The sequence below is a fragment of the Schistocerca piceifrons genome, chromosome 4, assembly GCF_021461385.2.
Source record: "Schistocerca piceifrons isolate TAMUIC-IGC-003096 chromosome 4, iqSchPice1.1, whole genome shotgun sequence".
Classification (NCBI taxonomy): domain Eukaryota; kingdom Metazoa; phylum Arthropoda; class Insecta; order Orthoptera; family Acrididae; genus Schistocerca; species Schistocerca piceifrons.
In genome coordinates, this window is record NC_060141.1 from 472745998 (window position 1) to 472758768 (window position 12771).

General features: G+C 38.0%; 1 protein-coding gene across 1 annotated transcript in view; it reads left to right on the plus strand.

The window, feature by feature from the left end:
* Window positions 1-12771, plus strand: part of LOC124795924 (methyl farnesoate epoxidase-like) — a 416805-nt gene that overhangs the window by 59357 nt on the left and 344677 nt on the right. Inside the window, 1 exon segment of the mRNA XM_047260004.1 lies at window positions 945-1193. Within this exon segment, the coding sequence (XP_047115960.1) occupies window positions 945-1193 (249 nt within the window).

Genomic DNA, 12771 nt, shown 5'->3' on the forward strand with positions numbered 1-12771 from the left:
CAGGAATGGGTGAACCTTGGTTAAACACAGTGTCAAGAAGGAAGAGGTCAACCTACAGCGAAAACAGAACGTGAGAACTGAGCAATCGTCAGAGAGGCGCTCAGAGCCCTGGATTCATTGTTATCAGCAATCCGACATGCGTCTGATGCATCAGTGACCACAAGGACAATTAATAGACAGCTTATAGTGAAGATTCTGAACTAATGGCGCCTCTTGAGCTGACTACTGTTGACCTCTGTACTCCAACGCGCCCATTTGCAGTGGTGTCGGGCACATTTTCCCTGGAATCTCATTGACCGGAGTAGAATTGTCTTCAGTTGTGAGTCCTGCTTAGAACTGAACCCCGATGACCAGTGAAGACGTGTCTGAAGCAGCACCGGACAGCTGTGGGATACCAACCTGACTGTCGCCTGCCATATGGTCTGACAGCTGAATGCTTCTCTGGCGTGCCATTTCATTTCATACCATGACCACTTTGTTTGTTGTCCATGGCGCCCTTACAGCTGAGAGGTACGTCGACGATATTCCATGCCCCATTTTGTTGCTCTTCGTGGCAAACCATCCTGGGCTTATACTTCTGTAAAATAATGGCGAGGGTTTGTACTACTTGTCTCGGTGCTTGCCAAACCCTGCCATGGTTAGCAAGGTTGTTGGATCTCTCCCCAACTGAGAACTTCTGGAGCATTGTGAACAGAGGCCTCCAGCAAGCTTGTGATTTTGACTATCTAACACGTAAATTGGACAGAATTTGGCATGGTACCTCTCCGGACGACATCAAACGACTCCATCAATCAATGTAAAGCCAAATAACGTCCAAATACTCCCCAAATATCCGAGCTTGTTTTGTGTCTCCAACGTCCTCACACGATTTGTCCTATTATTCTTTCCGTTCTTTATCCGTTTGCCTTGATACAGAATTTCGGGTCTGACTGACCGTCAAACAGTTGCTGATGGATATGTGTGTCGGTTGCACAAGTGTATCAGTGGTGGACGGCAAGCTGTGGCAGGAGCAACGCGCCTTCGTGATGCGTCAGCTGCGCTCACTGGGCGTCAGTGGGGCTGCCATGCAGGCTCAGGTGGGGAAGGAGGTGCGTGCCCTGCTGGAAGTACTGAACAACAACCGTGGAAGGCCAACACAGCCAATAAGCTGTTGGCGCCCTCCGTGCTCAACATCATCCTCCAATTCTGTGCTGGTGAGTACACTCGTCCACTCATGCAGTGCTAACTAGTCTCTGTGATGTGCTACCTAAAAATTTCGATAACCGCCTCTAATAATCATAAAACATGCACCACGTCTTAATGTCCACCTTCAAAGTAGTCTCCACCCTCTTGTATGTAACACTTCCTAGTATTTTTCCCTTTCTGGTTCAAATGGCTCTGAGGACTGTGGGACTTAACTTCTGAGGTCATCAGTCCCCTAGAACTTAGAACTACTGAAACCTAACTAACCTAGGTACATCACACACAGCCATGCCCTAGGCAGGATTCGAACCTGCGACCGCAGCGGTCGCGCGGTTCCAGACTGTAGCGCCTAGAACCGCTCGGCCACTCAGGCCGGCTTCCCTTTCTGGAAGAATTTCTGGAAGAATTTCTGGAAGAATTTCTGGAAGTCTGCTGGATGAATAAGACACAGTTGTTGCAATACCATTGGAATCTATTCTATATAATCAAACAGCTGCCCTTTCAACTTCAGTTTTATTTTCGGGAAGAGGAAGAAATGCAAGGGGCAAGGTCAGAGGAGTAATAACAGTGAGAGACGGTTGTCATGTTATATTTTGCAGGGAATTCCCTCACAGTGATCGAGGTGTGTGCATGAATCATCAACCAGTCTTTGTTCTCCCATCCCTGAGACTGTTTGCATGTAACATCTTCTCTTAATCTCCTCAAAGCATCTCTGCGACTGCCTGACCACATGGAAGAAATTCCTTATGTTCAATTCCAAGGACGTTAAAAAAGAAAAAGAAAAAAAAAAACATTAGCATTGACTTGATGTTGCTGCGAACTTGGCACGAATTTTTGGGTTGTGAAGAGGATGGTGTCTTCCACTGCTGTTTTGTTCCAGCGATATGTTTGCACCTGGTGGCCAAAATTGTAACTAATATTTTTCCTCTGTAAATCGATTCCACATTAACGCAATAGCACGTATACCAAATTACAGCTCTCACTGGATCTCTGCGAGTAGCTGCACCTTACTTGTAACACCCTGGTACTTTCGCGATTGTTCCCGGATATAATGACGTTGGTCCGAGGGTTGATTCCCGGCCATCTTTATTCGCTTAAAACACTCAGATCTCCTTGCTTGGCTTAAAGCTTCCACACCAACAGCCTCCTTTAGCATGCGGAGCGTTTCAGCTGCAGTTTTGCGGCGTTTAAAACAAAACCTAATGCAGATGCTTTGTTCCTGCATGTGAGTCATTTCGAAATTCGCAGACACAGTAGAAATCAGTGTAAATAAATCAGCAACAACGTATACCACAATGCACTTGCAATGTCGTCACGTGAAGACTAGCAATTGAAAGATATAACTAGAGGCGCCTAGCAGCAGAAAATTGTGCTACTGATTGTTTGGGTGCAGTATTAAAATTTTAGGAATTTTTGGGTTGCACCTCGTAAGTGGTGGTACTTCCTCTCCTTTTTATACACCTAATATAAAATCTCTGTAGAAATTTACACAGATTTCGCAGACAACAATCGTGTGAAAAACGTGTCACTCAGCTCGTCCACAAGACCAAGAACACAGCGAATACTGGTGCCTAGATTGATGACGTCATCCTTGACTTTTAGGAGCTCTTTTGATACTGCTACGTACTGTATCTGGACAGCATTCGTCTCGTATCGGTATTGTTACTGGACTCAAGAGTTCTTAGTATGGCCTTCAGACGTAAAAATAACTTTGGGCTGTGACCGAAGCGAGTGTTGCATGGCCGTTGCTGTTCGCACATAATGCTGTCGTATATAGAGAAGTCCTTCTTTATAAAATTGTTGCGAAATAGGGTGGAAGACCTACAGAGGACTGACGTTTGGTGCAGGGGTTGGCGCTTGGCCCGCCACATAAATTTTCCGACGCTAAAGACCCAGTGAAGTAACACAATGACGGACACGACGTCATGGTAAACCCTCTTGCCACCCTGCACAGCATTGAAGCTTATAGGTACATGGCGGACACAGATTTAACTCACAGGCAGGTATGAATGCAATCGATACTGTCCATGTTTTAGTAAATTATTGTTATCGTTATTATTATTAAGGTTTATATTAGAGTAGTATTGGTATGGTTAGTGAAATACTTGTGTAAAGCCCGCAAAGTACGTCAATGTTTTTCAGCAACTTGGAGAGCACTGCTTTTTTTCTGAGGTATGTGGCTCACAAAAGCTGAGGCCGCAATGACCTGTAATACAGAGAAACCATTATAATGTCATATGTAGCTCTTTGACTGTATTAATAGGTAGTCTTTTTCTGTTCCGTGAAGTTATGTTACAACTTTTTCATTATTTTCAGTTTTTGTCTATGTTCACTCTCAGTTTACTTACTACCTTTGAATTTCTTTTCTTGTTGATAGCTTTCATTCAGATGAAAGTGCGTTCCCTTACGAAACACGTTGTAACTAAGTCCTCCACTCTTGGATACTTCTCATTTATAATGAACTTTTAACAAAGAAAAACTTTTGGGTTACGATTAATGAAATTACATGAAGTTCTCCTTCCATTTTCAAATCGAATTCCATAAAACTTCCAGTTAGCTTCATTAAATACCCTCTTGAAATTGTTCGAAACCAGTTCTTTCCTGTCTCTTGGCTAAATTTCTGCTGGCCGCCGTGAACCCAGACCAGCCAGTTTATTGTTTGACACTTATCCTTTGAGCCAAGAAGTCACATTCAATGTCAGAATACCACGATAATTAATTAAAAAGTGAGTTACAACCCATAACGCTCGAAACAACATGTTAAAAAGAGCTTGGTAAAGAGCATAAAAGCAGCACATTTTCAGTACTACAGACCTGGCATGACAATAATACAATACTGCTGTCAGTGCAGAGTACATGGTAGACTGATGTTTGGTCATCGCACTGTACAGGATAGGCCTACCGCTTCCCACACACACACACACACACACACACACACACACACACACACACATATATATATATATATATATATATATATACGAGGGCTATCCACGAAGTACATTACGCTGTGGAATTAAAAATAATAAAGTATTGGAAATTTCTTTTATTATATACAGATGAAAGCCACACTTCAATACTACTTTTCTACATAGTTGCCATTTGAATTAAAGCACTTATCGTAGCGATGGACGAGCTTGGAATTTCCTTCGTCGTAAAATTCGGCCGCCTGCGCCTTCAACCACGTGGTTACCTCTTCTTGAAGCTGTGCGTCATCATCAAAACGCTGCATAGCCAACCACTTCCTCATTGCGGGAATACGTGGAAGTCGCTCGGTGCCAGGTCGGGACTGTACGGCGGATGAGGAAATAACTTCCACTTAAATGATTCGAGAACTTCACGAATGGCATTTGCCGTGTGGGCCCGGGCGTTGTCGAGAATCAGCAAGATCTTCGAGCCCAACTTTCCCCTGCGCTTGTTTTGTATTGCTCTTCTGAGGTTGTGCAGAGTTTGGCAATACCTTTGAGAGTTTATTGTAGTGCCTCTTTCCAGAAAATCCACAAAAATCACACCTTTTTCTGTCCGAAAAGACAGTCGCCACGTGGTTGAAGGCGCAGGTGACCTAATTTTACGACGAAGGAATTTCCAAGCTCGTCCATCACTATGATAAGTGCCTTCATTTAAATGGCAACTATGTAGAAAAGTAGTATTTAAGTGTGGCTTTCATCTGTATATAATAAAAAAAATTCCAGTACTTTATTTATTTTTAATTCCAAAACGTAATGTACTTTGTGGCTAGCCCTCGTATATATATACAGAAAATTTAATATGTTCAGTCGTTATTTTTTATGTAAACTGTACAAACATGAATACACAGACTGAAAATTGTTAGTAACCTAAACTTTCTAAGGAATATATATATTCACGAAGTGTGATTCACAAAGATATGCAGATATTTTAATATGTTATTCCACATGTAAACTAAAGAAAAAATTTTCAAATAAACATCGGTCCGCAAATGTTTAGTTCCGGAGTTTTTGCCAAAAGTTTTGCAATTTCGCTAATATGAAGCCATCGCAAAACTGAACAAGCTTAAAGTAAAGCACGATTTCCATTTATTTTGTTGTTATTGGTCTGGTGAATCTAATAAAACATGTCCCAGACGTAGTTTTCCAGAACATCCAGAGAAGCAAAGATTATTATACAAGTAAATTTGTTTACTTTTCATTAAGAATGTAGATATGTATATGTCATTCTCGGCAAACGTTAGTGAATTGCTTCAGTCGTTTCCTAACCTTGAAATGAGTTAGTCTTTTGTATTGTACAGAGAAAGAATAACAACAACAGTGTATTTAAGTGAAACCACATAGTAACTGTTGTAGTTTGTAAATTATTTATAAAATAGGGATGCCTTTCAAATTTACGACAGAGGAATACGCCGTTATGGTGCTTATTTATGGCAAATGTGATGGTTATGTTATGGCTGCAGTTAACGAATATCGTGTACGTTATCCAACTCGGAAAATTTCGAATACACGAACAATTAGCGAAGTATTTCCTATGTTACGGGAGACAGGTTCGCTACCTAGAGTTCATAATCAGTACGAGTGCTCGATACATGAAGACGATGATGAAGATATTATGGATGCTGTTCAACGTAGCCGGGGTACCAGTACACAACGTATCTAAGGTGTGGCATACAATGAAGTACAATAATCTGTATCCTTACCATAAACATCCTTTGCTTGGAGTTGTGCATCTGGTTAAATTCTAATCAGCAGTTACACAAATACATTTTATTTACTGATGAGGCACAGTTTACTCGAGATGGTATAAACAATTTACATGACGAACACATATGGTCTGAAGCAAACCCACATGTAACAGTGCAACGCAATTTCGAGCAACGATTTAGCATAAATGTGTGGTATGATACAATCAACACACACTTTATTGGACCCTTAATTTTCCCAGGACATCTAATTGACAGACGTACTTACAATTCCATCAAGAAGAAATGCCCCACTTGCTCGAAGATGTTTCACTTGCTACGCGACTGCGAATGCATTTTCAACATGATGGCACTCCTCCACATTTCACCAACGCCGTTATTACACGTTTAAATGAACATTTTCCCCAGAAATTGATTGGTCGTGGTGCTACAAGTCTGTGGCCACGCAGATCGCCCAATTTAACACCAATGGATTTTTGTGTATGGGGATGGATGAAAGGCATAATTTATGAGGACAAAGTCAATACACGTGAGGCATTACTTGCTCGCATTATGAATGCAACAGACGAAATAAAGAACAACACTGTGAGACTGAAACAAGCAACAAAATCTGTTCACACACATGCAGTTAAATGCATTGAACTCGGTGGAGACATGTTTGAACATTTATTGTGAATGTATAGTGAAACTGTATGCACACTGTACAACTTCCTTAACACTGAGCTTCGTTTTCTCTGGTTTAACATAATTCACGTGTGCTGTGGTATTAATAAAAACAGATTATCTGACACATCCATACAGTTTCAGTTAACGTTATTAACACCATTTTTTCAAGATTAAATTTTCTACAACTTCTGTTGAAAACATTGTGAAATTGTCTGGAATTTAAAAACCAAATTGGGCCAAGTAGTGGAAAAATTAAAAAATTACGAAATTACGTCTTTGCTTCTCTGGATGTTCTGGACAATTACTGCAGATATACGTCTGGGACATGTCTTATTAGCTTCACCAGACCATTAACAAAAAAAATGAATGGAACTCATACTTTACTTTAATCTTGTACAGTTTTCCAATGGATATTAGCAAAGTTGCTAAATTTCAGACAAAATCTTTTATTAGCCGTAAGTCTGTAAGTAAACATTTGTGGACGTATGTTTATATGAACTTTTTCTTTAGTTTTACTTATTTGACTACCTTTGCGAACCACCCAGTATATATATCACCTTAAAAATATGATGTTACTGATAATTTTCAGTCTGTGTATTCATGTTCGTTCAGTATATATCGAAAGCAATAACGGATAAATTCACCATTATGATTCCATAGCTAAAGCAAAATTCCGTATAACGAGAGCCACATGGGAACCACACACAAAATAAGCACACCAGATCATTTCACAAATTCTCACTCTCTCATCAATTTCTGCCTATCACAGTTTTTAATACAAAGTACTGGCTACCAAGCAATAAATCTCGCAATTTGAAATAGTTTTTTGACATCCCAGTTACTGAGATTAGCTTCTGAGAATTTTACTGCATTGTACTATCCATACTTATTACATTAATGTGTAATATAACAATGACAACAGCAGCTGTTAAGAATTTTATAACTGTCCTTTACAATACGATTCTTCTATTCAACATTATTACGTGCTTAAGAAACAATGACAGCAATTAAGTAACTTTAAGGGGACCCACTCGTGAAAAATGACAAAAAAAGCATTTCATGTCGATTACAAAAATGTGGAGTTTATGGGCATTTTCGTTTACCGTTTCTTCGTGAATGTACTCTAACTGTAATGTTGCTCTCTTCTGTCATTTTAAAGTGCACCAGAAGACATGACATATTCTACTTTTCCTTAACTTTTCAGCTTCTATGTATGGATCGTAAACACCGGCGTAGACTAAAAGGCTCACTCTTCTAGGAGTAAGTACAGGTGTATCTAGAAGGCTGTGCTTTAGTTGCTACCAAACATTTTGTTACATATTTGTTTACTTAGATATGTTTTGTAGTTACTCCTGTGTTGTTCTATTTCAGTGTTCGTGTTATCTGTGGTAGACATGCTAAGAATAAAGAAATTTGTCAGCAAACAGAGGTTTTGAGGCAACCAATTCAAAGCAATGTTGAATAATACACATCATTTGGTTCAACAGTCATCTGCAGTAATTGAATGTATAAGCATACAGTACACTCTCAATCATTCCTGGCTGTTTTGAAAGTAATTAAGGCTAAATAAGGGATCTGACAAATGCAAATCTTCTTATGAAATACCTCGATGATCTCTCATAGAATTCCATCAAAAGCTAAAACAGCTGCATAGGGGAGAAAATACTGAAAACTGTACTGGTCAGGCTCAGAGTGTTTAAGTCCGGTGAATGGATGCAGTAATAACTTTCAGTGATGTGCAATTTCTAGAATTAATGCTCTGAAAAAATTAGATGACCAGAGTGGAAGTAACTGAAGCAGAAAGAGCTGCAGAATCTGCTACCTAGGAAGCTAGGGTAAATAAAAGAATGAAGAAAAAGAGTATTTAGGATAAAAAAACAGGTGACTGACATGAATATGCAACTAGAATGTTCTAAACCTGCCATTTTACAACGGATTTCTAACAAATGGTCTCATGGTATAGAAATATTGTTACAAATTGGGCCATACATCAATAATAATAATTGTAACAAAGTATTCCATAAAAGCAAAAATTATAACAAATAGCACTATGGAGTCTCATGTACTTTATAATTGTAGCAAGCTGCCCCATTCTATATAAAATTGTAAAAAATTGCCCATGTACAGCATATTTCTTCAGAGTTGTAACAAATTACCCCATACATCAAAATGTTACATGAAAAATTTAATGAATTTCCTCGTGTTATAGCGAAAATGTAAGAGGAACGTCCACACTTTACCATGTTACAACAAAATTATAGTAAATTGCCTATGATACATAAAATGTAACAAAATACCCTATATTGCAGCATAAATGTCAAAAAATTCTCCTGTTATAGAAAAAGTATAACAATTCCTTCATACATTCAAGTATTACATTAAAATTTCAACTGTTTGTACCCCATGTTAGGGCAGAATTGTAACAAATTGCCCCATAAATCACTATTGTTACAGCAAAACCAACAAATTTTCCCACCACCATATCACAGTAAAAGTAATACAAATTAGCCCATACATCGAAATGTTACAGCAAAATTATAAAAACTTCCCTCATACATCATTATGCTACAGCAGAGTTGTAACAAACTGCATACTACATAACATGGTACAGCATCACATGGTCAAGCATTACATTCACCTTAACTGCGTTATGTCACAATACAATGTCTGAATCCATGCTATCACAGTGGTGTTATATCAGTTATGAACATGGAACAGCCAATCAAAGTGCGACATACACCCAGCCTTTACAATAAATGCCACAACAACTTCATGGATTCTGCCATCATGGATATTGGCGTTATGTGAGTAAGATCATGGATCCATGTCTGATGTCATGATGCTGTCATAGTAAAGAAGGTGTCGTTTGTGATGTCACGGATTTCGTATTGATCTGCCAATGTGATGTTATGGCTGGTCGTTTTATCTTGTTGGAACAAGTCTGAACTTCTGAACTTAGGGGTATCAGTAAGTATCAATTTATTGACTGATTGATTTTGATTACTGGAACAACTCACCACTTAACAGATGTAGTACGAACTTGCTTGGTATACATCTAGCAGTTTGTTACAATTTTGTGTAACAATGACGATGTTTGGCCATTTTTTGCTGCAATATTGCAATGTATGGGATAATTTCTTATAATTTTTGCTCTAACAGGAATAATATTGTACAGTTTTTCTGTAAAATGGGCATTTCTTTTTACAGTTTCGAAGCATGAGGCAATTTATTGCAATGTCATTAGCTGCTTATTTGTAACTAAATAAGTTGCTGGCATCTCCAGTGGCTGTCTATGAAACCTCCAGTAGCAGCCATCCCTGGTAGCTGACACCACTGCCAGCAACTGCAGTCACACACTGTCAGATAGTAGTGTTACAATATGTTTAAAATTTTGATTGAACCGCCCTGAAAGGTGACCATTATTGACCCACACTGTAAATTGATCATCAATGGCCGACCTCAGAAAATTACCATCCTGTGTTATTTGTTATGCTTGTACTCTTTTGTTATAACTTAGCAATGGATAGGACAATCTGCTACAGTTTTGGGGTAACAGCGATTATGGTTCAGCTTGTCACAATTTGCTGCAATAAACTATGTAAACAGGATTTTGTGACAATCTCGTATAACAGTGATAATGTATGAGGCACATTATTACAGTTTTGCCGTAACATTGTGATATATATGGCAATTTCTTACAACTTTTCTGTAAACTGTTGGTGTATGGGATTTCGTATTTTAATCTCCACTGTGGCAAACGTTTTGCACTACAAGGCACAGTTAATCTTGGTCTTGGGGTCACTCTGATATTTAGATTATGCCAGTTTTATCTGAAGTGAGGCCCGTTTTTCTCAATAAAACTACTATATTTAGGATCAATAGCACAATTTCTTATCAAAACAGTCCATTCTCCACCTATTCATGCAATAACTGAAGCTAAAATTGTGCTTAGAGAAATGAAGTGCTTAAGTAAAAGAGTACAATTAAAATCAGTCCAAAGTTGCAGATCTTACGTTTTTTAATCACTCGATGACTAGTTTCAGACTAAGACCCATTTTCAGAACATATTAGAAAGATGTGATAACTTAGGAATGGACGGACCAATTTGTTACAATCTTGCTGTAACAGCGATTGTGCTTCAGTTTGTTTTAATTTGCTGCAATAAACTATGTATGAGGCATTTCGTGACAATCTTTATAACGGTGGTAATGTATGAGGCACATTCTTACAGTTTTGCTGTAAGGGTGAATCAAAAAAGTAAAATTTGCAATTTTGGATTGGTTTTCGTTGTACTGATTAAGAAGTTGCGGACCCAGAGCTATTCCAGCATGCTTGAACTTCGTAAGTAAAAGAAATTTCTGTTGCTGGTTGGGGCAATCGCCATTTCATGATCCAATAACATCCATTAAGTGGTGGCAAGCTGTCAGATCGTACAGCTATGGTAATTCCAATACGTTTGATCAGCAGTTGTGCTTAAGTGAGTTTTGTAATGTTATGTGACAAATTTTAAATGTGCTTTTGTTTATGTTCTACAGATATCAAACTGTGGTAACCGCCACTGTACTTTACCTGTGAGTTTCATCAGTAGTGCCAAGATATAGTCGTAGTGATGTTTTTAAAATCCTGTAGAACAATTAAGTTACAATAATAGTTCCACCTGTATGTTGTACTCGAAATCGTACATATTTTGAGAAATTTTATTTTTGTGCAAAGTTCAAATTTTTGTTCAAAGTCAGAGGTCTGTAAGCAACCTTCATGTATTTTTGTGCTCTAAGTCTTTACTTATATCGATAAATAATTTTATTTTGGTCCAAAGATCGGATATTTGTTTTGAATCAGAGATGAGGGGTGCAAAGAGATACCAAGTTCAATATCTGTGTGTGGAAATTTGTCCATCTTTTTTTTGGCATTGTTACCTTGTACATGGTGCATCACGAAATTATATTTGCATATTATGGAAATATGTAGTTCATATATAACAATGCTATAAAGATCTCAGCAAATCAACTTCTACTTTAATAAAATATTGCTTGGCCATGTTGTGTGTTTTTAATCTCGTATTTGGTGCAATACAATCAGATTTTGGTATTATTTATTAGTCGATAATGGAAGTAAAGACCGCAAAAGCTTTAATAAGCTTGGCACGATATATCCAACCAGTAAATGTCGTTGCCTTCCATGGAAGCTCGGTTTTTGTTCAAGACCTTGGGTAGGCTTAGATGAAACACAAAACATATCAATATCAGCCAGTGGATATATACGATTGTATTTTTATACTGTAGAAGTTGATGTATTTTGTTTCCCCCCATCCCCTAAAGATTTCTTGGTGATGTGACACATTAGTGACAAGCTTCTAAAAGTTTTTGACTTATGTTTTTGACATAGAAATACTATAAATTTAACATTTGCATATTTTGATCGACATTTTAAATGTGAAGTTAACATTGTGACACATGAGTTAAACATTGTGTGTTTTGTTAACTTCTTCCCCTGAAGGTGGTACTTGGTAAGATTTTTTTAGTTCATACTTTCATTTATGTCTGGGATAAAATGTCAACTGCCTACTTAGCATACTAAATGTGTTTTCTGTTGGTATAATAAATTGAATGTGGAATTGGCAATGTTACAATTGTTTACTTGCAGTAATACAGCTGCCTATTTGTTTGTGTATGTATTTGCCTGCTTGTTAGAGTATTTTAACCTATATGTGTTTTGTGTAATTATACGCTTGGTAAGCCTCATTTACGCCTAAAAATAAAATGCCCAACTCCCTATGTAGGATGTTTATTTTTATCACATATATTATTAAACAATTTAGACATTGTTGTGGCACTGATGCAACTAATTTGAGAGTCCACAATCATGTTATAGACATCAACTATGATGATTCTTTTGGATTCGGAAGTGACATTGCCATAACCATTTTACTGACGAATTGTATGTATTTTTGCTGATCTTTTAGGTGTGCAATTAATATTGCACCTCATGATAAGCTTCAAGTGTTTTACAGAACAATTAAGATGTGGAAATATTTAATTCAAGGGACCGTTGGGCCTTACACCAAGTGTGGTACAGGAATAGAGCTATGGACATTCAAGAAGTGCCGCTTAAATCACAAATAAGATCACAACTGACAGTTTAAACCGGTGCTGCCAAAATTTTTAAGTATTTTTGATAAACAATAGAACACTTGTAAACATGATTCCAATTTGTGCCATATTCAGAAGAATCTTACGTATTGTTGAAATGGA